General features: G+C 35.8%; 1 protein-coding gene across 6 annotated transcripts in view; it reads right to left on the bottom strand.

The window, feature by feature from the left end:
- LOC131167350 (uncharacterized) overlaps nt 1–26,748 on the bottom strand; it is a 34,505-nt gene extending 7,757 nt beyond the window's left edge. The window contains exons 1-7 of one of the 6 annotated variants that reach the window (XR_009140103.1): nt 26,650–26,743; nt 26,345–26,430; nt 24,491–24,546; nt 24,221–24,299; nt 14,983–15,083; nt 10,419–10,476; nt 9,982–10,033 (exon numbers count right to left, since the gene is read on the bottom strand). Coding sequence is in view for 2 of the 6 variants with exons in the window: in XM_058126130.1 (XP_057982113.1) it covers nt 9,979–10,033; nt 24,221–24,299; nt 24,491–24,546; nt 26,345–26,472; nt 26,650–26,713 (382 nt within the window). In the remaining 4 variants the exon portion in view is untranslated. Of the gene's footprint in view, nt 1–9,978; nt 10,034–10,418; nt 10,477–14,982; nt 15,084–24,220; nt 24,324–24,490; nt 24,547–26,344 lie in introns of those variants that run through there. The other 5 variants (XR_009140102.1, XR_009140104.1, XR_009140105.1 and 2 more) reach the window with 5 other exon arrangements.
- Between the last annotated feature and the right edge of the window lie 314 nt (nt 26,749–27,062).

Raw genomic sequence — 27,062 nt, 5'->3', positions numbered from 1 at the left:
GACCAGCTAGTAAATCTTCCATCCATTTTGTGCTTATAGTAAAATTAGTAATCTAATGGTTTCAAACCTGACAATCGAGGTAAAGATTTCTTCATAATTAATCCCTTCTTTTTACTTGTAGCCCTTGGCGACAAGTCTTGTTTTGTATCTCTGAACTTCTCTTTGAGTGTTCTTCTTGGTCTTGTAGACCCATTTCACACCAATAGTTTTGCGGCCTTTCCGGAGATTTGTCAACTCCCAAGTCTTGTTCTTCTCAATGGATTGAATCTCCACATCCATCACTTTTCTCAATTGGTCTTCTTCGTTAGCCTCCTCAAAGCTAACCGAGTCGCTGGTCAACAATAGACAATATAGTGTAACATATTCTTCTATTGGTTCTATAGTTTCATACAGATCAGTTAAATTACGAGCTCCTCTAGGCCTTATTTCTGAGATTTCACGCTCAATTGGTGATGGAGATTCATTCCTCTGTGGTGAACCATGTGAAGGTGTCTACAGCTCGAGAAGTTGTGACTCGATAGCCACTTCTCTTGTCTGTGTGGGTTCTTTTCCTTCAAGCGTCAATTCTGCATCTATGGAAGATTCAACCTGGTCCCACTTCTAGGATTTATTTTCTTTAGAAATGACATCCCTATTGTAAATAACTTTCTTGTTGATGAGATTGTATAGTCGATATCCCGTGGTGTTGTCGCCATATCCAACAAGGATATAATTCTTTCATTTATCTTCCAACTTTGTCTTTCTTGCCTCTGGGATCTTGGCATAGGCTATGGAGCCAAACATCCTAAGATGACTCACATTGGGCTTGTGAGTACTCCAAGCTTCATGTGGCGTCTTTGTATCAAGACTCTTCGTAGGACACCTGTTAAGCAGATAAACTACACATGATACTACTTTTGACTAAAAACTCTTAAGCACATTCTTATCCTTTAACATACTCCTGGCCATGTTAAGAATCGTGCGGTTCTTCCTCTCAGCTATACCGTTCAACTGAGGAGTGTAGGTCGGTGCAAACTGTTTTTGAATCCATTGTTGCCTAAGGAATTCTAGGAAAGTTTCGTCCTTGTACTCTCCTCCTTGGTCTGATCGAAGTGACTTGATGCGATAGCCACTCTATTTCTCCACAAGGGCTTTGAACTCTTTAAACTTGTCGAACACCTCCGACTTCCTTTTCAGAAAGTAGACCCAAGTCTTCCTACTGTAATCGTCAATGAAGGTAAGGAAGTATTGGTTCTATCAATTTGAAAACGGCCTCAGTGGACCACACACGTCTGTGTGAACTAGCTGGAGCAGCATGATAGATCTCCAATCGGCTTGCTTTCCAAAGCTATTTCTGTGTTGCTTGCTCAGAACACAGCTTTCACATATCACATTTGGGTGGTGGGTGTTGGGTAAGCCTTTCACCATCTTCTTGCTTCCCAATTGTTTCAAACTTTCAAAGTTCAGATGTCCGTACCTGAGATGCCATAGCCAGTCTTTGTCTTTGATGATAGCGCTTAAACACCTTAACGTATCATGTTGAATGGCGAGCGGAAATATTCGATTCTTTGCCATTTGTATTCGAGTAACGAGCTTACCTCGACCATCTGTTTATCTTTAAGGCTAATTCGGTAGTCTTTCTCCATAAGCTATCCGAAACTCAATATATTAGTCTTCATGGCTGACACATAGTACACATTGGAGCTAAAAGCATGGTCTCCATCCTTTCTCTTGATTAGGACATTTCCCCTTCCTCGAATTGGGACTTTAGAGAGATCACCAAATGATCTCTCCCTGAACTTTCTCATCAAGTTCAGTAAATAGGTTCTTTTTTCCAGTTATGTGATTGCTGGTCCAAGCTCAAGGTACCAAACATTTTGGCCCTGGTGGGTTGAATTGTGTACCATCAATATCAACAATTCTCCTTTAGCTTTCTCTTTTTCTGCAAAGTTAGCATTTTCATTTACTTCGTGATTTTGGGGATTACCTCTACACTCATTACTATAGTGTTCATACTTGTGACAATTGTAGCACTGAACGTTTCTCTTGTCTACGTTCGGGCGGTTATTGTATCCCCCTCTTCTTCCTTGTCCTCTACCTCATGGAACATAGTTCTGTTGATTGCATCCTTCTCTAGTGGGACCTCTTCTGCCTTTGTAGCCTTCTCTGGATTCAAAATTTCCAGAATTTCTTCCACAAGATCCTCAGTTTCATCCTCTTCCTCGTTGTAACATCCCCCCTTTGTTGTATTTATCTGTAGTGAGGGACAACTTCATTTGGAAGGCTTGCTCCAATGCTTTATCTTCACTCTTTCTGTTGACTCTATGCTCATGGGCTTGGAGTGAACCTACAAGTTCTTTTACAAACATAGTTTCCAAATCTTTTGTTTCTTCCATGGTCACTGCTATATAACCAAATTTTGGATCCAAAGATCGCAAATTATTTTCACAAATTCTCTCGTCATTGAGAGTCTCTCCATTTCTTCTCAATTGATTTGATACTACCATAATTCGTGTATAGTAATCAGCAATAGCTTCAATAAATTTCATTCTTAAGGATTTGAAATCACCTTGCAATGTTTGAAGATGAATCTTCTTCACTTCGTCTGCACCTTTGTGTGTTCGCTAAAAAGAATCCCAAACTTCTTTGGATTTCTTTGCGAAGGCGATGATTTCGAACATTACCTCATTAAGGCCTTGGTAGATTATGGACTTCGCCTTCCAATCCTTCTTTCGATCGGCTCGCAAGATCATTGTTTGGGCGTTAGACATAGTTGCTTTGACTTCTTTTGATGGGCTTTCTCTATACCCATCTTCAACGATGTCCATAACATCCTGAACACCTAGAAAGGCTCTCATTTGAATGGATTAATTGTCATAATTTTTCCGTGTCAACTATGGAATGACAGCTTGGGTAACACCGTTCGCCATCGGGTTTAATATAGCAAAAAACAGAGTGATAAAGATTGATTTTGGCAAATCTGATGCCACCAATGTATTCAGAAGGTTGAAAAGCTTTAGGAACCGATTTTGGGTTGCAAAGAACCGGTCGAAATGACATTGGACCAGCTAAAAGAAGTTCTGGACTGGTTTTTTTAAAAGGATTTGACTTAATAGAGTTTAACGGCGTCAAATAATATCGTTAGGACATGTGGCGGATTCTACGTGTGCCACGTGTCGGCAACTGGACACGGGTTGGGTCGGGTCATGCTCATGGGGGCCGACTCCGGGTTGCTGGTTGCTAGGCCGAGTCACAGATCGGGTTTTCGGGTATCCGGGTTGAATCTCACTAGCCAGGCGAAGAAGACGCGTACAGGTGCATGAGGGGCATGACGTCAGCGGTCAATATCCTTGCTGGCGCGTGTGGCACGTGTGAAGGACACTGTTTCGTTTGTCGGCGTGTGTGAGTGCGTGTAGCTACTCCCGTACTCCGTTTGAAGCACGGTTTTCACCACTGAACTCGTCTCGACGCGAATTTCACAATAGTATGCTCAATTTTGGATTTTGAGCAACTTCAAATCTAAGAGAAAATTTGAATTTCTCTCTGTTCGCCTCTGTTTGGCGAATTTCAGCGAACCTAGGCTCTCTTATACCACTAATGGGAGAAGGGGACTCACTCAATCACTGGTTGTGATTGAAACTCAGTGAAGATTGCACACAAATACACTCAATTGATTTCAATAATAAACTAGAAATAAATTACAGAGGAAAAATCTCAATACAAATCTCTCACTCACTAGTTATTCACCCGCTCTACACCACACCTTACATTATACACACACACATCTATATATAACAAAGGATAGACGATAGGTGAAGATTATAATCAACAATGATGGGCTGAAGTTGGTGAAGAGTTGGTGGTCGCCGATTTCCAATGTCAACAGAAGAGGCTAGTTGATGCAGCTATCGACGACTCCAGTCAAGTTTTAATTTTCAACAGCTTCAGCTACACAACCTAGAGCCTTGATCATTATACAAGGACGCATGTAGGAGTAGTTCATTACCTTCTGGGTGGAACTGCCACAACATGAGTATTCTTCTTAGCAAGAATTATTGCAGTAGGATAATGTATAGGAGGAGCTAGAAGGAAAATATACATGTATTCTATCTTTATTTCCTACTTTGATGGTTGAGATTACCCAACAAATGTCTTTCAAAAGACAATCATTTAGGGCTTCTTGGTTGATAATATTAAGTAGAGCTGGGAATACCTGACACTCAATTAGAACCTGGAACACAAGAATTGTGTTGGACCTACCCCCATTTCATTGGATATATACGTATATGAAGAGAGAGAGAGAGAGAGAGAATAAGACATCAAATTTTCCTAATAGTTTTTTTATGTTAAAATATTCAATATAGTTAAACATATACCAACACCATATTGCCATTTCAAAAAGAATGTGTTCAAACTACCTTTTTTAAAATAATTCAAACTAGGCATTATTTTAATTTTGGGGGAGTGGGAAACCTTATGTTAGAAGCAAGTGGGACTTAATTAGCACCTAGCACATGAATGAACACATTATCACACACAAAAGATGCTGCTGTAAGAACATTTAAACCTATACAAATCAAGAAATACTTGAAACTGAGAATCATTACCCTTAAAGATGTTCCTAATTGTCCAAAGCGCAGCTTAGACAACCTTTCTATTTGTATGAATGGTGTTGCCGAGCGTAAACATCGTCATCTTCTCAATGTGACTCGGTGTTTACGTTTTCAAGCCAATCTTCCCCTCTCCTTTTGGGGTGAATGCATTCTCACAGCCACTTATTTAATTAACCGCACTCCTTCACCCACCCTCAATCATAAGTCCCCTTACGAGCTTCTCTTTCAAAAACCACCATCGTATACACACTTGCGAGTGTTTAGGTGCTTGTGCTATGCCCAAACCGCTAACCAACATCGTGATAAATTCTCTTCTCGTGCTCTTTGATGTGTTTTCTTAGGTTATCCTACTCATCATAAGGCTTATCGTGTATATGATCTTGAAAACAATAAATTTTTCATCTCCCGTGATGTCACTTTTGAAGAAAATGTATTTCCCTATCATCTCATACCTCCAAATCCTACATCTTCTTCAGTCCTTCCACTCCCTATTCCCGATATCCTCCCTTCCTACACTTTACCTACCCAACCAAACAACCCTACCCCTAGCTCCTCATCTCTCCCTCCTTCTCCCTTGGTATCCTCACCGACATCCTCACCCTCACCCCCTTCCCCACCACCTCCTCCACCCATCTCTTCATGACCAAAACAAGCTGTCACACATCCTTTTTACTTGAACGATTATATCTGCCCTTTTTACCAAAGTCCTCCAAGGTTTCACAAGTTTCAAGATTTTCCTCAGGCACGGTTCATTGTCTCTCTTCTTTTTTATCTTATTATCGTTTTTCTAATCAACATTTGGCTTTTCTTTATGTTATGTCTCACCATCTCGAACCCACCTCATATCCTCAAACTCTACCACACCCACATTGGCGTGATGTCATAGCTTCTGAAATCCAAGCCTTAGAAGTCAATTATACATGGGTTATTCAACACCTTCCACCTAAAAAAAAAAAAAAAAAACCAATTGGCTGGAAATGGGTGTTCAAAACAAAAATTCGGATCGATGGATCCATAGAGCGACACAAAGCTCGCTTGGTGACCAAAGCCTACACTCAGGTAGAAGGTTTTGATTATCATGACACTTTTGCTCCTATTACTAAACTCGTTACTATTAGGTGTGTTCTTGCAGTGGCTGCAGCTCGGAATTGACATCTCCTTCAATTAGACATCAACAACACTCTTCTCCATGGTGACCCCAATAAGGAGGTTTATATGACCCCTTCACTAGGTTATTGCAAATAAGGGGAGACTCGTGTTTGTCGTCTTCAGAAATCACTTTATGGCTTTAAGCAAACCCCTCGCAATTGATTCTCTAAATTATCTTTCGTTTTACTTGCTGAGGATTTCACTCAATCTTAGGCCAATCACTCTCTCTTCACCCGCTCTCGGGGTTAGTCTTTTACTCTCATACTTGTTTATGTTGATAACATTCTCATGGCAGGTAATGATCTCTCCGATGTTAGCACTTTCAAAGTCATGCTTGCTCAAAAATTCAAACTAAATGATCTTGACAAACTAAAATATTTCCTTAGCCTCGAAATTGCTCGCTCTCCTACTGACATATTTCTTAATCAGTGAAAATATGTTGTTGACATCTTTACTGATAGCGGTTATCTTGGTGCTCGTCCTGCCAACTTTCCCATAGAACAAAATCTCAAGCTCAATAATACTGAAAAGTAATCTTCTCTCCGATCCAAGCTCGTTTCGGTGACTCGTTGGATGTTTGATATATCTCACCATCACTCGTCCCGACATTGTATTTCCAGTCAACATTCTCAGTCAATTTATGCACCAACCCAAACAACCACATTATGATGCTGCTGTACGTGTTCTTCGATACATTAAGACATCTTCAGGCCAAGGCTTATTTTTTCCTACTGCCAACACTCTTCAAGTCTCAGCATATTCTGATTCGGATTGGGCTAGTTGTCCCCTCACTCGCTGCTCCACCACTGGTTTTTTCATACAGCTAGGCACTAATCCGATTTCTTGGCGCACTAAGAAACAAACTACAGTCTCTCACTCCTCCGCCGAAGCTAAATACTGGGCACTTGCTTCCACTACCAGTGAACTTACATGGCTTAAAACTCTTTTAAATGATCTTTGTGTAACGCAGTCCCATCCTGTACTCTTATATTGTAACAACCAAGCGGCTCTTCACATTGTCCAGAATCCTATTTTCCACGAACGTACAAAACATATAAAAATCAATTGTCATATTGCTCGTGAAAAGTTACGGGTTGGCCTCTTCTTCACTAAACATATTCCTACCCACAATCAACTTGCCAATATCTTCACCAAAACCTTGGGTCGTGAATATTTCCACGACTTATCACGCAAGTTGGGCATTACGGATCTCCATGCTTCAATTTGAGGGGGACTACTAGAGAAATATCCAAACTTTCCATTTTTCAATTATTATATAATTATTATAGAGCAGATATTTAGAAGTAATTTGGGATCTTGTTCCTTGACTCATGTATATATATACACCCTTGTAATGTTGAATAATATAGAGAAAAATGTCTTTAGTCAAATTTAACATTAATAGAAGTGGTTAAAAAAACTGAACATAAAAGGTAACAAACAGAATGCATACACGGGCAAAAAATCATTTGATTTTGACAAATGAAATCATGTTATGAGTCACAGGGCAGCAACAAAGGGAGTGTCATGGGATAGAAGCATTGGGGATAAATATGTATTGGCTGGATCCAACTATGCAGTTCTCTAGGGATTTGTTTTGTAAAATGAATTCTAGAACATGTGGATGTATTGTTGCCTCATTCTATGAATGATACAAGTAGATTCTTTCATACATGTACATTGTGGACATATTTACAAACTTACTCAAGAAGAATCACAAGACTCACAAATATTTGCATCCACCACACACTGAATTTGCTCAATTGGAGCATCTGACAAGTAAGATAGGGCCAAGCACACCTCCCTATATATATCGTCCATTAGGCGATGCGTTTCCAAATGAATTAGTCTATGAAGAACTGGTGCAGACTGCACCTGTAAGGGGAAAAAATATCTTGTACTAGTTCAACAACAGTGAACTTATCAACCTAAACTGCTAGATACTTCAAATCCATTATATTTGCAAACTATCTAACAAATCAATGAGAACCTATAAATATCTCCTTTACCTTATCAAATGGTGGTGCGGGTTTACCATGACAGAGGATGGCTAAAGCATGACTGGCTTTCACTAACATGAAATATGAGTAATCCACAGCAGCTGTTTCTGCGTGCTTCAATATAAAATCAAGAATTGGCATAAGAGCACCAAGACCAAGAACAAGATCTCTATGACCTATGGACATGTTGGCAACAGCTTGCAAACCCCTTACCATCTAACAAGCATAAAAAGACAAATTTAGAGCTGCAAACAGAATTGTAGTCACGGTTCAAGAATTAATATTGTCAACACACCCTGAATAAGTGAATATAGTTAGGCAGGACAACACGCTAAACTTTGTATAACGGAAAAGATATAAAATGTGGTAAAAGGTCCAGAAAACAGTGAAATTTAAGTAACAATGCAATTTAAGTAACAATGCCAACATAGAGCAGTCAACAATGTAAAGTGTTTGAAGCAATGAGAAATTTCCAAGCCACTCAGGCAATGCCATCAGGTTGGGAAAATCTTCAATGCTAAGTATCTGCAGTGTGTTGACAGAAGCCCCTCAAAGAAGCCGCGATTGGGGCAGAGCCACCAACTCTGGAAATCTTCACATCACCAATGATTGAAACTTGCAAAAGCCTTCAATGTCTTGTTGCCAATCATCCTCCTCATTGTCATCCAACTTAATTTTCTCGCTGTACAAAATCATCAGTCTCCAAGGCAGTTAGGTACTTCAAATTCCCAGCAAAGAGACGAGACTTTTACAGTCCATAATGACCAATATTCGGAAAGAAGTGAGGTGTGGTGGCATCCTCTGGAACAGGCATTCTAGATTCTCACATCCTGTGATCCACAAATACCTAAGAGAAGCCAAGCGACCAATCCCATTCGCTGGAAATGCCTTTGGTTTGTGGTTACTATAAAAGCTCTGAGACTGATCAGTCTCCCAATATCTACCGACTACCGGCAACTCTACGATATTCTCACTCACGAAGTGCCAATGTTTGCAAAATCTGCAACTTGCAAATTGAATTGGGGAGTAACTTAATGCTTTGATTCCCCAACAGATTGAAATATCTCAAATGTTTTAAATTTCCAATGGAGCCTGGCAATACCTCAAAATACGAACCACCAAATTTTAGCAATTGCAAGTACCTGAATCATGACACTAATTCATCTATATATCTTTTACCAGTGTCCTCAAGTTCATTTTTATGGGGTGACTGGATCATCAGCCCATATGCAACCCATGACAGGATCAATGACAAACTATTAATTTCGGCATCCTTTGGAAAAATTGAACGAAAAATTGAACAATAACTAAAGCATTGTTTCAAATAGGATGGTAGGTGATCATAACTCAATTTCAATGCAGGCAAAATATCATTTCTGTATTCCTGTTACAATTTCCATATATCATTATCTTTGATTGACAACCATTCCAATTCTTCAGTCATCATATATAGTAGGCTGATAGGCTCCCTAATGTTCTTGCAACTAAAGGAACTCCCTTGCACCTATTTTTCACAGTCTCTTCACCAATTTTTGTGGGGTTTGGATATTATATCTCCTTCCCTTTCACGTGTCCATTTCACAAATACTGACATACACTCTTTGCGGTAAAGACCTTCTAGATCATACACGGGAGCAGTGCCCATCATATTAGCAACTAATTGGTAATGCGTAGTCACAATGATTCTGGTTCCATGGGCACCACTCATTAACAAGCTTCGCAATTCACTCCACTTAACAAGATCATCCCTCCATACATCATCCAAGACAAGTAAGAATTTTCTACTGTTTACGATATCTCGCAGGATACTTAGTAATTGATCCAAGTTCAAATCACCACAAGCTCTATTGCTTGTGGACCTAATAATTTCTTCTCTCACCTTTTTAATAAAGTCAAAGTCCTCAGGTAGACAAATTCTCATACATATATTCATGTGCGCATGCACACACACACCTATCCACATATAAGGGAAAAAGGGGGATAGATGCAATCAGTTTAATTCTCACAGACATTCCTTCTCCCATTCCAGCCAAAGTCAGAAGCATGCCTAAGCAGTAAAATAAAAACTTACATTTAGAAGCTGCAATAATTGCATGAACAATCAAAATATTACTGGAGCATACAAAAATTGATTTTCAAGACATTATCTCACAACTTACAAAACCCATACGTGCTTATCAAAATAAATTATATGACTGCAGCATCATAGGTTGTTTTTTGATGGTCAAAGCACAAACCTGGAGGTCTACCTGCAGTCTCTGAGCAGGCACGAGTGAGACATATGTGATCTATCTGCAAAGCAATACATAACATTGATAGCCTTACCACAATAAAGAAATCAAAGAAAACTTGAAAGTACATATTGACACTGAAATATAGCTCATTGATAGCCAATTTTACATGCTTCCAGGATATAAAAATGTTGAGAATAAAATTCATTTTAATCAACTAGGCAAACTGTAAGCAAGGGAAGGAGGCAAAAAGGATCAACATATAAATTGATAGACCATGAACTCGAATATCCACCCAGTTTCTTATTTCCGTTCCCCACACATTAAACAAAAAAATGCAATGCTCAATAGTTAAAGCCAGGTAGAACTAAGAAAGTCAATTTACATGTAGCAACCAACAAAAGAATAACTTTACATTCCTAATTTTAATGCCACCCAAGGGCTACCTCTCCAGCATTAAAGATAAATCTGTGTATCGTGGGTATCCATTCCAGTCCCCAAAATCTGAAATAAACAGGAAACTATCCAATATCATTAACCACTAACATAAATCATTCTCAGTAAAAAGACCCATGACAAAAGCTGAATAAACCACAAATCTGACATTCCCATGCAACCTGTGCTTCAGTATAAACTTGATTTTCACAGGAATGACTAGAAAAATACATGGCAGATTTGAAAGTTGAACTTTTACCAAAAACTCATCTCCTTAAACCTAAATTAAAAAGATAAAAAAAAATAAAATAAAAAATAAAAAAATAAAATAAAATAAAACCTCACAGCCCACATTCATAAACCTCATATATGTACACACTAAAAACGATATTCACTGTACAACTGTAGTAGATATTTCTGCTTCTCTGCCCAAATTTCTTGCTAATTGCTGGTGTATTTTGATATTATCATATTATTTTATTGTTGTCTTAGAAAAAAAGCATGTACCTTGGATTGGGTGATGCATCCACATTTAATCATGGTCTTTCATTCATGTATTTGATAAATGCATAATTTATTTATATAAATTTATCTTGGGTCTAAGTATGTATTTACTTAAAATATACATATCATATTTATTAAGTATATGGAGAATGAAGGGTCGTTTTGTGCCTATAAATAGACCTTTAAAGTGTTAGCACAATAGACCAATTTCTTCTCTTCATTCTCATCATATATTTCTAATCTCAAATCTAGAGAATTTGGCAAGCAAAGAAAGGTGTTTTTTTGTGGAGCTTTGGACTCCTCTATTTGTGCAGAATTGGAGAGAGTCATACAATTCAAATCGGGCTGTTGTATCCTGGGGGAGACAAGTCTTGAGGATCTGCTGTACCGGTTCGTGGGCTAAGCCAATAAACCGCAGAGGGCTTGAATCTCCTTAAAATTGTTAGAAATACTAATAATATAAAATGATAAATTTATAAATAAATAAATAAATAATTTCCAGATTTTCTTTGTAGAATAAGTATGATACTGAGGAGGCAAGAGCAAAAAAATATACAGCTAGTTGATTCTTCTACTATTGAATGGTGGACGGAAAATCAATTGTGGAGCAAGCACAAGACTTCCAAATGATAGTGCCAGAGGTTATATTGGACGGGATCAAGATTGGAGACAATCTTGTTGTGGCTGGAATTATTGACAAGTTACCCCCATCTTGGAGAGAATTCAAGAAGAGCATGCGCCACAAACAGAAAGATATGTCTCTTGAAGCCTTGATCACTCGAATTCGCATAGAGGAGGAGGCAAGAGGGCAAAATGCAATTATGCAAGAAAGTGGTAATACCAATAACGGTAATACCACAAAGGTAAATTTTATTACTTCCGAACATAATACTTTGCCCAAAGATTTTTTTCCTAAAAGCCCTCAATTAAAGCCTAAAAGGAAAAATATGAAACATAACAATAGACCTCACAAAATGAATAAGGGCAACCCTAATCAAAAGAATTTGAACCAAGGACCCCCTTACAAGCAAAACAACAATGTTTGTACTGTTTGCAGCAAAAGTGGGCATATTGCTCGAATTTGCAAATTCGAAAACGTGAACCTATTCCTCAATCTAATATTATTAAGGAACAATTTGTGGCGATGTTTATTGATATAAATATGGTGCACAATATTGAGGGGTGGTGGGCCGACTCAGGTGCTAATAGGCATGTCTGTTATAATAAATCTTGGTTCAACATGTACACTAATTTTTTAGGAACCAAAAACTATGCTAAAAAAATAATATTCTGAGATGAAAGATTTAAGTGAGGCTATTATTATTTTAGGCATCAAAATTACAAGATGTATATTTCTTGATCAGTCGCATTATATTGACAAAATAATATGACTATAATAATTGCAAGCATGTTACTACTCCTTTTGATTCAAGTAATCACTTATTTCCTGTTAAGAATGAGAATGAACTGGTTAATTAAGAGGAATATAATAGCATTACTAGTAGCCTGAGATATGCAACTGATTTAACTAAACCAGACATTAAATATGCAATAGGAATACTTAGTAGATTTTCGAGCAAGCCGGGAAGAGAACATTGGAATGTCCTTGAACGTGTAATGAAATATTTAGTTGGTACCAAAAAATTATGGCTTATTTTTTACTAAGTATCCTGCTATACTTGAAAGTTTTTTATGCTGATTGGAATACTATGTCAGGTGATTCTCTCTCTACCACAGGTTATATTTTTACTTTAAATGGTGGTACTATTTGTTGGAAATCTAAAAAACAAACTATAATTGCTAACTCAACTATGGAAGCTAAGCTTCTTGCTTTAGCATCAGCTAGTGCAGAAGCAAGTTGGTTAAGAGATATGTTGTATGAAATCCCATTTTGGGAAAAACCAATACCACCTATCCTAATTAATTGTAATAATACTGCTACAATTGGTAGAGTGAACAACCGTTATTATAACGGTAAATCTAGACTTATAAGAAGAAAACACAGTACTATGAGATCATATTTAGTGACATATGTGAATTATATAAAATCTTCTGAAAAATCTTGCGAATCCATTAACTAAGACCTTAGCAAGAGAAAGGGTCTCGAATACATCGAGTGGGATAGGATTAAAGCTCGTATAATCATGAACCACATATGAGGATACCCAACCCAAGGACCAGAGATCCTGTAATTGGGTTCAATAGGAAGAACAAATCATATGGTGGTCGTAAGAAATGCACTATTATTTTTAAAACTCATCCCTATGGTGTAAGTGCATTTATCCTGTAACGGAGGAGGTTGAGTTTTAAAACTCTTAATGATAATCTGTATCTCTTATGAGTGGGGTATTAGAGTTACAAGAGTACCCTTGACAGATTACACCTATGTGAGCATAAGAGTGGGGCCGCTCTTTATGAGAATTGGGCTTATTCTCAAATATGATCATGAAACCGGGATTACCACAAGGCCGAAACGTACTGGCTATTAAAGCTCATGTCAACACCTGAACGGTTATGTGTGAGTAGTAATACTTTATTTCCCTTAAGCAGTCATAGTTCAAGTCTGAGACCACTACTGCTTCTGGAGTAAAGATTATTGTTTGCTAAGTTAAGGTTCAATGCAGAGCACACCTTCATTATGCATAATTGTTCATCTTTGTTTGTTAAACTCTCTACATGCATAGTACATACATAATATTAAAATGAGGGGGGAATTGTTGGTGTATTTTAATATTATTGTATTATTTTATTGTTGTCTTGGAAAAGAAGCATGTACCTTGGATTGGGTGATGCATCCACATTTAATCATGGTTTTTCAATCATGTATTTGATAAATGTATAATTTATTTTATAAATTTATCTTGGATCTAAGTATGCATTTACTTAAAATATACATATCATATTTATTAAGTACATGGAGAATGAAGGGTCATTTTGTGCCTATAAATAAACCCATGAAGTGTTAGCACAATAGACCAATTTCTTCTCTTCATTCTCATCATATATTTCTTATCTCGAATCTAGAGAGACTGACAAGCAAAGAAAGGTGTTTTTTTGTGGAGCTTTAAATTCCTCTGTTTGTACAAAATTGGAGAGAGTCATACAATTCAGATCGGGTTGTTGTATCCTGGGGGAGACAAGTCTTGAAGAAATCTGCTGCACCGGTTCATGGGCTAAGCCAATAAACCGCAGAGGGTTTGAATCTCCTTAAAAAAAGCGAGATATCCGTGCATCAGCCTATTTGTGAATCGTGATTTATTTTTTTGTTTTTTATTTATAAATTTAACATTTTATATTATTAGTATTTCTAACACTAATAGAATATAACTACTTCATGTATACCAGTAAAGAGTATTCCTCTGTCCTAAATAGCATAATAGCAATAATAACGCTAGTGGACTAATTGTTGACACATCCCAAACTGAGATCGACCCAAACCATCTAGACTCAAAGGTGACCAAGAGAGTATGATTGAAATTATGTGTCTTTAGGCTTAATGAAGTTACCACTACTATGTTATTTGCCCTAGGTGTGGCTAGATCACCTAATTCGATTTTCTTAAGGTAAACCGAAGTCAGAACCAAGAGTAGCCTTGGTTTGAGTAACCTCCACCTAGATAAGGGCAGCAGAAGGGTAAAAGCTTTAATGACCCATCCTCCATCTCTTTGAATTGAAAGGGGGGTAGCTGTATGTTTACGCTGTCACTCATGGCCTCAAATAGGCAGGCAGCTTCCCGAACTATGGTTCGAAAGTAGGTTTATGTGAAGGGAAAAATATCAGCATCCCCTACACAAAACCACCTCTAATTTTTTTAAAAATACAAACAGCATGGAATTAAAATCAACATGATTTCACTGTTTTCACATGGTTGTTGTTTTGAGAAATTCATGAACAATAATACTAAGACGCAACTTTTAAGACTTTCAAAGTGATAACTTGGAAAATTCTAACGAAGATGTTCAACCGAGACAATGACAGGAATATCCAAATATGCACAATTGTTAATCTTCAAATAAATATTTGAAAAGAGACTGCCTAATTCACAAAAACACCTCTAATGTTGAAAATTACCAGCACATAGGCACACGTATTGCGGTTGCTGCGATCATTCCGCTGTAACTTCTTCTTGGGCTTGCCAACGTCGCCGCGGCTCTGTATTCCCTCGGCCCTCGCTTCAGACGGGAGAAGAATCAAGAACATGTTGGGAAATGATCGACCAAGCAACAATCATACAAGCAAAATTTTAGCAACCAAAAATGAGACCAGATTTACGTGATTCGGTCCACTGTGACCTACGTCCACGGGAGAGCTCAAATCCACTAAAATTACGGGGAAATTTACACAAGGAGAAGGAGGAGGCTACTGCCCTCAACTCCTCTCTCACTCTCACAAGGATTTACTCTTCCTCACACACAGCCCTCTGCACACACAACTCTCTGCACTCTGCACCTCACAACACAGCACCACACAGTTACACTTCTGCAACTCACCACACACACTGCTGCAATTCACTACTCCATCCACACACACATACATTACATATATATACACAAGGTGAGGGGGAAGAAGTCAAACAAAGGCTGCTGCAAAGTCACAAGAGGTGGGCAGATTTGGTGGCCGTCCATCTCCAGTTCAACATTTCCTGCTGGGTGGTGCGGCTGCTAATACCCATACGAGCCACACATCCTAACAGAACAAGTTTGGAACGACTGGATTTAGATATCAGTCGTAACATTAGTAGTTAAGCCTCAGCTGTTAGAACAAATATCTCATTGATTGATTAGCAAATAAATTCAGAGACCGACAAAGAAGAAAACAGAGTGAATAAGAAGAGCTAAGGGATAAAATGGAACTGAAGTTGGCAGAGAGAAAAAGAAGACGAAGAGCACCGCCTGATGCTGTAGCCGATGGCGATTCACGGTCTCCGGCGTCTAGGTTAATGCTGGGGATCATTAGCGCGGGGCTGTAGAAATTGAAATGGATTCCGAGTGCGGGAAGAAAACCGAGATGAGTTGGGTTGGGTCTGGGTGGGGCTGGGTCTTGCTATATCCCGTGGGCCGTGGCCCTGAATTGCACCTGCATAGTTTCTTGGGTTGGGCCTGGGTGACTGTGAGTGGGTTAGCCAGGCCCAATATCTGTAGCCCGACCATCATTTATAAAAAAACTCGAAGGAAAAGGAAGAAAAATATAAAAATATATATATCTTGAATCATGAAGAAAGTGAAAAAAATAAAATATAGAATAAATCGATATATAATTATATTTATATACATAATTATTAATTATTTTTTAAAATTTTAAATTATATTAAAGAAATATTTTTGACAATATCCAATATAAAAGAATATTATGAAAATTTGATTTTTTTTTCTTATTTCCCTTTACTTCTCTAAAAGAAAATATATTAATATAAAGAGAACCTTGTTGGCCCAAGAGTAGAGTTTAGAGGGGAGGTGAATAGACTCTTTTGCGTATTTAGTCTTTTCTCGACAAAATATAATTCTTGACAAGATACAAACAATTATATCACAATAAATAAAATGTAAATCATGCACAAGACGTAAATTAAAGAATATAGGGAGGATAAGCTTAACACCGATATTTAACGTGGTTCAACCTCTTGTCTACGTCCACGCCTTGAGACACACTCAAGAATTTCACAATCCACTATAAAACTCCTTCACCGGCGAAGAAGCCTTTACAACCAGGAACAAATCTCTTTCGTTCACCAAAAGCCGCAAGATTCACCAAGAATCCTTACACTTTGGTTCACCAATAACCTTCAGCCATGGTTCACCTAGAACCTTTTACAACTTGAAGATGGAATACAAAACAAAAGCTCCTTGAATGAGCTAATAATTAATACAATCAAAACTTCACACAACTCTCTCAAAGTAATGATTCACAACAAAGTTAAGAAGCAAGAGAGAAGTTAAGCACTTGAAATATGAATTAAAATGTGGTGTGCTTGGGAATGATATATGAACTACTAAATCAATATTTAAAACAAGTTTTTGGACTTCTATTTATAGGTAAAATGGGCTAGTAGCCATTGTATGATCATTAGGATAATATATTATATGTTTACTTTGAAAACTAGTCGTTTATAGCCATTGAGGAATGAATCCCAACACAAACTATCAACTGCTTAACTCAATTAGTCGACTGATTACCCCAATTAGTTGATTGATTACCCCAATTAATTGACTGATTTCCCCAATTAGTCAATTGATTCATCATATTTAGCTACTGCTTCAATTAGTCAACTGATTGCCCAAATTAGTCGACTGTTTGCCCAACTAATTGCCCTTAAATTGAAAATTTCTTCAACATGAAAGTTGTGAGATTTTTTCTTAACTTTCCGTAGATACTAAGATCACATTTTTTGAAGTTTTCTAACAAAATTTATGCTCCAAATACTAAAGGGTGTTCGGGAAATTTGAGAGGTGCATAAATGAGGTTTTAATCCCAACCAAGACCAAACTTTTAAAAGATTATAACACTAATATAATTTAAAACTTATCTCATATAAAAATATATTTGAGTATAGGATATTTTCACAAAATTCTTATTTGTACTTTGAAAACTCATAAGTATGAAACTTATGATTTGGGGAAATACTCTATACTCTTTAAATAATATAGTAGTTTATGCAATTGCTTAACTCTTTGTTTTTGTCTTTGAAAAACTCATATGAGTAAAACTGTATGTTTTATGAACTAGTATGCATATGTAATTGCTCAACTCCTGCTCAATAATCCTACGTGAAACAATACTGCAAAAGTTACAGTAGTTCATACTTCAAACACTCCTTATTACATATGATTTTACACTTGCTTCATTTAGATGTGTTTGAATTCTTCCGAGTGAGTGTCCACCTTGATTTTTCCTACTTGAACATCCATTCGGTTTGATCTTTGCCGTTGATTCAGTATATTCATGTATTTTTCACTTGTATCTGTACTAACTTGATCTGGAAAGACATGTTACACTTAGAATTACAAATACGTTAATATCATCAAAACAAATTAAATATGATTATGTAGCAACTAAGGCTAACAAACCGTAATCAAGAGGATGACATAATATAATATTTTTTGTTACTAGTTAAGATTGTGAATCCTCTACTTGTCAGGGGCAAATGATAGGTCAACCTTTTATTATGTTACTTATGTAATCTTGGAATAGAGTGATAAGTGCCTAATGATCAGTCATGTGATAGATAGAAAATTAGGCATTCAAAAGATTATAAGGGGCTACTCAAGAGAGACTAGAGGGAGAAGTAAATTATAATAAATAAGCTCATTACAACTCAATTCAACTTATTTAAATGACCTAGTACCACTACCCATTTCCCCTTATCTCTCTTATTTTTTTCATTTGTCCTTGCTCTAATCTCCTTTATCTACTTCTTATCTCTTCTAACATGTGCTTGTTCACCTCCCTCCTTTCTTTTCCTCTTTCCATGAATTCCTACTTCTAAATCTCTACGTCACAACTCACAAGAGACTTCCCCTTGTGTAATAGGACTCTTCCCAACACTTCTGACAAGAGTTGGCATCATGAGTTCGTTATCACATAACTCTCCATGTTCATAACAAATCACCAACCTCTAAATCATCAAAATGGTGCTTGTACGCATTTGTTATAAACACCTTATCTTTTTAGCACACCTAGTGGGACGACCTTTTATATGTCATCTACCAGAAGTAGATGATAGATTATCAGTAAATAAACTATATTGATAATGTTAACCAAACTCACCAATGTTGGTTTGGTGCCATTTGGTAACAAAATATCAAAGAAAATCTTCGTGTAATTCCTCACACCTCTCACAAGATAGCAAGTACAATAAAGACAATGATTGACGAATCATTACCAATAACTATTGTGATCTATATGAGTTTCAACCAACTTGCTCTTTTTTAGGTGTACACTTGGGCATGTGTCGATCTCTTCACGATTTTCTTCTAGTTAAGCTATTGTCCATGATGATTTTGGCCACACTCTATAGCACAGGAAACATAAGAATCCATTGATAGATGTTGCTGACTATAAGGATTATAAGACTCTCATGCTGATTGATTATATACAAGGAGATGAAGAATTAGGTTTCACCATTGATGAATGTTTTAATGATCTTTGAGGTAAAGAATATCTTAATGATCACAAAAGTGTTAGGGATTTATATTGAAAACATGCTTTATGTAATCAGTTTTAGATTTATTAAATAACTTCAATTATTCAATTTTAATGAGAATCTCTATGAGCATTGTTTGCCTGACATTATTTATTTAATTATTATGTATGTGTATCTTTTATTCTATATAGTAGGTATCTAGTGTGTAGAGAAGATTAGATCATCAGTTCTTATAGAATATACGTTTATTGTTCACAGTTTTAAATGAAATTGGACACACCATTGGTAGGACTATAGCACAAGGTTTTAATAGGTCTGTCTTGACTATTGGGAATGGTACAATTTGAACTCCTTGTGCTAGTACAATTTGTATGTATTGAATAGGATCGTCTTGGGGTAATTGCTTGTATACCGACTATATAAAACAATTGATACCTCATGGTTATTATGAGTGCTTATGTTCTTAATCCTGATATGATTATTGGACATATGCATATAATGTTTAGTACTTTGATTCATAGAAAAGTGAGATTCTTTATAGGTCAAAAAACTCAGTGAGTTGGGTGATGACATTATGTGTATGATGAACGTTAATTATTGATGGAATCCACGTCCCAGTATCGGGATTGATGATACCCCCTTGAGGAAACTTATAAGTTTTGATTGTGTCAAACCCTGCAGGTGGATTTTGAATCCGACTCATCAAATAAGTTAAGTAGAAGGTCTTAGGGAATTAATATATCAATTAATTAAATTTTCAGTAATTTAATTTAATAGACGAGTATCTGTAATCTTTACGTGAGGAGATAAATAAGCATTAAATAATAGGAGTTCAAAATTTAATTTCGAATATGACAGAAAGTGCAATTATAATTCTTTAGTGGTATGAATTATAATTAACGTAATTAAGGATGAATTCAGGTCGGATTAAGAATTCTTAATTACGTGGGAAGTCCTAGTCATATTTGCCCAGAGGTCTCTGTTGTAGCCTATATACATGCGCTCCATTTAGCAACTAGGGTGAGACGAGCGAACTCTCACAGAGGTAGACATTTTCGTGAGAGAAGAAAACCCTAGCAACCATTTACGAGGCCACTCTCTTAGGAGCAAGGCGTGTTCAAGGAATACAGTAGAAGATTATTGGTCGTCTTCAAGAGCTCGTCTTCGTATTTGCAGATTCGGGATCAAATCAGACAGATCTCGCAGGTATAATCATAATCACGTAATTAAGGTTTGTAAGATCAGATTATATTTTTTTGTCATCCTTATGCACTACAGCCAGATCTTAAGGCTATTCCGCAAGTCCCTTAAAAAGTGCCCCAAGTAGGCCAATTGTGCAAACTTAACTCCTTATGTTAAGACTAGGATTATTAAGGTAATACTAAACGCATATATGGATGCATTCAATGGTGAAACTATTGAGTCAAGTAAGGATTAGTCTTTGCCTTGGCCTAAATATAGTATATGGATTCTTATTCTCGATCCTTCATTAGTCAAGTGTACTCTCAGGCTAACATACTAGGATGCCTCATTTATAACTTGGTTAATCATGAAACTATTTGACCTAAGAAGACACTGAAGGTAGTACATACTTCAAGGCCAAAGGGTATAATAATAATAATAATAATAATAATAATAATAATAATAATAATAAATGTTATGTTACTTATTTATGAACATTAAATTCAAAAAAATGAAGCAATAATTGAGGGTATTGTTTGTGTAATCTTTGCACACCCTTTTAAAATATGGTAATAGGGCTTAACCATTAGTCATGTGACAAACAAAAATCTAGGAGGCGAACCACTTATCGTTTAAGTGTCTAATAAATTACAAGGGACCACCAAGCGAGACTAGAAAAAAGAAGTTAATTGTAGTAATTAGGTTCCTTAATATTTAGAAACTTCCTGAATTCATGATTATGTTTTTTTATGATTAGGATTAATGTCCTGAATGTATGATTTATAGTTGTATAATTGATATAAGTTGACCGGTACGAAGTATATATATGTGTAATTTTTGGGGTAAAATAGACCTCCAATTCAATCCAACATATCAATTTACATTTAGTCCAGTGCTAAATTACCCAATGCCACTATCCTCTCTTTCTATATCTTATTTTTCCTCTATCCTTATTCAATTCTGCTCAATCTTCTTCTTCCCTCTTCTAATCGCGTATGTTCACCTCCCTCCTTATCTTTCCCCTTCTACGGATTTCTACAATATTTTATGATTCCCTTCCTTAAATTTTCTATTTGATTGAGGTACCCTTTGTAAAATAAAGCATCTACCTAACACCTCCGATGGGGCTAGCGTAACGAGCTTGCTTCATTCACATTCAATCATCTCCATATCCTTATTTCTCTTACAACATCATTTAAAAGGTGTTTGTACATAAAATTAACACTCCTTTAAATTGGTTGGGGATTTGATTCACGACTACCCTTGTCCCACAGTGTATGATACCAAACAAAGCCCGAAAATGCTTTACTTAAACTAATCTAGCCAAACAACAAAAAATAAAAACACAATTCTATAACACGACTCCAAAAAGAAAGTTCTCATTTATTTTGACTCAAAAAAAATAATGTATGACTCTGTCTTGGAACATAAATTTTAATTATGGATTTGAATTTACATAAATTTATATAAAATGTAATGTGTTTTTTTATTCTATTTTATAAAAAAAATCATTTTAAATTTAGCATTTTCATTCTAAACTTCTAAATGCAATGTATGTATGTTTAAATAAATAAATAAATAAACCTTTGTATACTGGGAGTTAGAAGATAAACCATTGATCCAAATGCACAAATTCAATTGAATAGTCCCTTTGAACTTTGAACTTTATGTTTTATTTTATTTTTAAAAAAAATTTGAAATGGTTCTCATCTTTGAATATATATTTTGCTAATCCTTTATTAGATCTAAATTATTTTTAAATCAAAAATTCAATGTCATGAATTTTAAAATATTAATGTGTAATTAATTATATTGTATATGATAGATAACTTTCAATCTATCACTTAAAAGTACAGCTTTTTATTGAAAAAATTATTTACCCTCTGTTTAGATAAAAGTTTTGGTTGAAAAAAGAAAAAAAAATAAAATTTATTCTTCAATATATTTCTTTCAATATCAAATATTATTACATTTGAAAAGTTGTTTTCACATGATTAAAAATTTTAAAAATCAAATATTAATCATGTGCAAAATTATATTTTTGTTCAATAGATTTACGATATATTTACTTCATTTTTCTTGAACTTTTCTTTGATAAATCAAAGGTACATTTTTTTTGTTCATATTCTTTTGTTCCATTCTTTAATTTTTTTTTAATATTTCTAGGGGTAACTTTAATGTTAATAATTCAAAATAGGAAAATTTGTTTCATGGAATAGTAGGAGAAGAACTTGAAAACAAAAGGAAAAAGTACGAACATTTAAACATGTGATTAATTGAGCATGGCATTTGAGTAATACAATGGAAATTCATATATAAATAAGTTCGGTTTTTTGCGTATGCAAAGTCTTTTATGGTAATACTAAGATATTTTGCGTAATTAAGGAAAGTTTAGTAATTTAGAAATCATATTAGTTAATAAATTGTGTATGAGGTTATTTTAATTTTGCATTTTTAATTCCTATGTTACTATATTAGATTTGTATTAATTATTATTTTAGCAGTTCAAAAATATTTTGTGTTTAAATTTAATGGACTTTACAAAAATAAAATGAAATCTTATCTGTAGTTCAAAAAGAGAAGAACGTGGAAACGAAATACGTATATCTAAGAATTTAACATATAACTAATATAAAAAAATTTTATCCTATTGCAAGTGAATTAAAAGTAATTAGGGCTGTGCCAACCATTTTCGATTATCTTACAATAAATGCACATTTACAAAAAAAGAAAATTGAAATAATTATTTCTAATTTACAATTGCATTTATTTGACACTAAGCATATGTTTAATTAGTAGCATGATTTTTTTTTTTTATAACCCGAGGACTTCAGCCACCATCGCACCACTTTGGATACTATGATGCAACACCAAACCCGAGAGGGTGAAAGCCGCCCACCCGTTAATGCACTCCTGTTAATTCACCGGCATAATGCTTCAAGCGGGAATCGAACCCGTGATCTTGGGGTTACCAAATTCATAAGTTGTTTTTACCATTTGAGTTGTCCCGATCGGGGCATATCATCGATTTTATGTTTGGGACTTGGAGTTGTGTGAATTCAAACAAAATCCAATAATATTAATTTTTTCTAAATTTACACAAATTTAATTCAAAATTTTGAACGCTTATATTTGTCGAACACAAAAAAATCTTCTTTAATTTATGTACATTTAGAAGAACCATGTAATCCTAGTAAGTATATTTCTATGGAAAATTTTTTCAATTTGAGTACATTTATGCACATTAAAGGTTTTGTAAGGTTGTAATAACTAAAAATAGAAATATTTCATACGATGATGAAAAAAAGGAAAATGCATAGCCAAGTATGGTATTCAACAATAATGGAAATATTTTCATACTAATAATAATAATAAATATGACTTTCAAATCTAAGTCTATAAAAATCCCGAGACATCAAAGCTAATGCTCATGTGTAATTTGTTTGAAGGAGTGAAGAATAGGAAAATGATTCTCACTGCAGTATTGAAGTTCCCCACATCAATGATCGATGGCTCGCTCATTTTAGGAGATTTCAACTGCAAAGAGTTTTGCTGGAAGCTAAAGGATGAGAGGAAGGTCTTTGCTTGTGGCAAGTCGCTAAAACTCTCCTAGACTATTCAATTATATCTTACTATGCAATAGAAATGAAGTATTGCATTCATCTTCCCTCACTTTCTCTCTCTTTCTCCTAAATAATCACAAGATTTTTGCACAAGTGAAGCAAGTTCTCACAATTAGTTGAGCTTTTTACACTCAACTAATTCTAGCAAACTACAAGATGCTTGTAAAAAATTCTTGTGAGAGTTATAGAACTATTTTTTTTTTCTCAAGTACTTGTAACACATACATAGTTTCCTTTTGTTTTAATATGATTTTGATTTGACTACATAATTTTTTTGTTCATTTGTTATAATCTATTTTTAAGTTTTGCATTGTTGTGAACTTCGCAAAAATATAAATAAAATAAAAACATGTTTGGGTCTCACCATTTCCTCCAACTGATTGAAATGCTCATAGACGTTCCTTCTCCCATTCCAGCCAAAATTAGAAGCAAGCCTCAGCAGTCTAATAAAAACATACATTTAGAAGCTGCAATAATTGCATGAACAACCAAAATATTACTGGAGCATACTAAAATTGATTTTCGAGACATTATCTCACAACTTACCAAACTTATATGTGCTTATAACTTAAAAAAAAAAGAAATTATATGACTGAAACATCATAGGTTATTTCTTGAGAGTCGAAGCACAAACCTGGGAGTCCACCTGCAGTCTCTGAGCAGGCACGAGTGAGAGACTATGTGATCTATCTGCAAATCAATCTAGCATCGATAGCTTTACCACAAGAAAGAAAACAAAGAAAATTTTAAAGTACATATTGACACTGAAATATAGCTTATGCCTTTGATAGCTTAATCAAGCAAATCAAAGGGATTGTTAAGTTTCAAAAATACTTGTTTGCCTTAAAAATATCATCTTTTTTGTTTCATCTTTCTCTGTCATATTTATGTTATTTTCACTTGATAACTGTTCTGAATCTTCTGATGATGATATCATGTTTTATTTACCATTCATCCCTCATTTACTGCTTTTAAGGTTCTACAACTCAATCAGCATAGAGTTGAATCATCAAGAGGCCAATTTTACATGCTTCTAGGGTATAAAAATGTTGAGAATAAAATTCATTTTAGTCAACAAGGCAAACTGCAAGCAAGGGAGGGAAGCAAAGAGGATCAACATATAAATTGACAGACCATGATAGTACCATTCTAACTTTGAATATCCACCCAATTTCTTATTTATGTTCCCCACACATTAAAAACAAAAAAAAATGCAATGCTCAATAGTTAAAGCCAGGTTGAACTAAGAAAATCAATTTACATGTAGCAACCAACGAAAGAATAACTATACATTCCTAATTTTAGTGCCACCCAAGGGCTACCTCTCCAGCATTAAAGATAAATCTGTGTATCATGGGTATGCATTCCAGTCCCCAAAATCTGAAATAAACAGGAAACTATCCAATATCATTAACCACTAACATAAATCATTCTCAGTAAAAAGACCCATGACTCTAACAATGAAAAGCTGAATATATCACTAATCGGACATTCCCATGCAACCTGTGCTTCAGTATAATCTTGATTTTCACAGGAATGACTAGCAAAATACATGGCAGATTTGAAAGTTGAACTCTTACCAAAAACTCATCTCCTTAAACCTGAAATAAAAAAATAAAAAAATAAAACCTCACAGCCCACATTCATAAACCTCGTATATGTACACACTAAAAACGATATTCACCGTACAACTGTAGTAGATATTTCTGCTTCTCTGCCCAAATTTCTTGCTAATAGAATATAACTACTTCATGTATACCAGTAAAGAGTATTCCTCTGTCCTAAATAGCATAATAGCAATAATAACGCTAGTGGACTAATTGTTGACACATCCCAGACTGAGATCGACCCAAACCATCTCGACTCAAAGTTGACCAAGAGAGTATGATTGAAATTATGTGTCTTTAGGCTTAACGAAGTTACCACTAATATGTTATTTGCCCTAGGTGTGGCTAGATCACCTAATTCGATTTTCTTAAGCTAGACTGAAGTCAGAACCAAGAGTAGCCTTGGTTTGAGTAACCTCCACCTAGATAAGGGCAGCAGAAGGGTAAAAGCTTTAATGAGCCGTCCTCCATCTCTTTGAATTGACAGGGGCGTAGCTGTATGTTTACGCTGTCACTCATGGCCTCAAATAGGCAGGCAGCTTCCGGAACTATGGTTCGAAAGTAGGTTTATGTGAGGGGAAAAATATCAGCATCCCCTGCACAAAACCACCTCCATTTTTTAAAAAATACAAACAGCATGGAATTAAAATCAACATTGATTTCACTGTTTTCACATGGTTGTTGTTTTGAGAAATTCATGAACAATAATACTAAGACACAACTTTTAAGACTTTCAAAGTGATAACTTGGAAAATTCTAACGAAGATGTTCAACCGAGACAATGACAAGAATATCCAAATATGCGCAATTGTTAATCTTCAAATGAATATTTGAAAAGAGACTGCCTAATTCACAAAACACCCTCTAATGTTGAAAATTACCAGCACATAGGCACGCGTATTGCGGTTGCTGCGATCATTCCGCTGTAACTTCTTCTTGGGCTTGCCGACGTCGCCGCGGCTCAGCCCTGCTTCAGACGGGAGAAGAATCAAGAACAAGTTTGGAACGACTGGATTTAGATATCAGTCGTAACATCAGTAGTTAAGCCTCAGCTGTTAGAACAAATATCTCATTGATTGATTAGCAAATAAATTCAGAGACCGACAAAGAAGAAAACAGAGTGAATAAGAAGAGCTAAGGGTTAAAATGGAACTGAAGTTGGCAGAGAGAAAAAGAAGAAGAGCACCGCCTGATGCCGTAGCCGACGGCGATACGCGGTCTCCGGCGTCTAGGTTAATTCTGGGGATCATTAGCGCGGGGCTGTAGAAATTGAAATGGATTCCGAGTGCGGGAAGAAAACCGAGATGAGTTGGGTTGGGTCTGGGTGGGGCTGAGTCTTGCTGTAGCCCGTCGGCCGTGGCCCTGAATTGCACCTGAATAGTTTCTTGGGTTGGGCCTGGGTGAGCGTGGGTGGGTTAGCGAGGCCCAATGTCCGTAGCCCGACCGTCATTTATGATAAAACTTGAAGGAAAATGAAGAAAAATATAAAATATATATATATATCTTTACTCATGAAGAAAGTGAAAAAAATAAAATATAGAACAAATCAATATATAATTACATTTATATACATAATTATTAATTATTTTTTTAATTTTT

Source organism: Malania oleifera, chromosome 11, assembly GCF_029873635.1.
Source record: "Malania oleifera isolate guangnan ecotype guangnan chromosome 11, ASM2987363v1, whole genome shotgun sequence".
In the NCBI taxonomy this organism is placed as follows: Eukaryota; Viridiplantae; Streptophyta; class Magnoliopsida; order Santalales; family Ximeniaceae; genus Malania; species Malania oleifera.
This window is presented reverse-complemented; position numbering and strand designations above follow the sequence as displayed.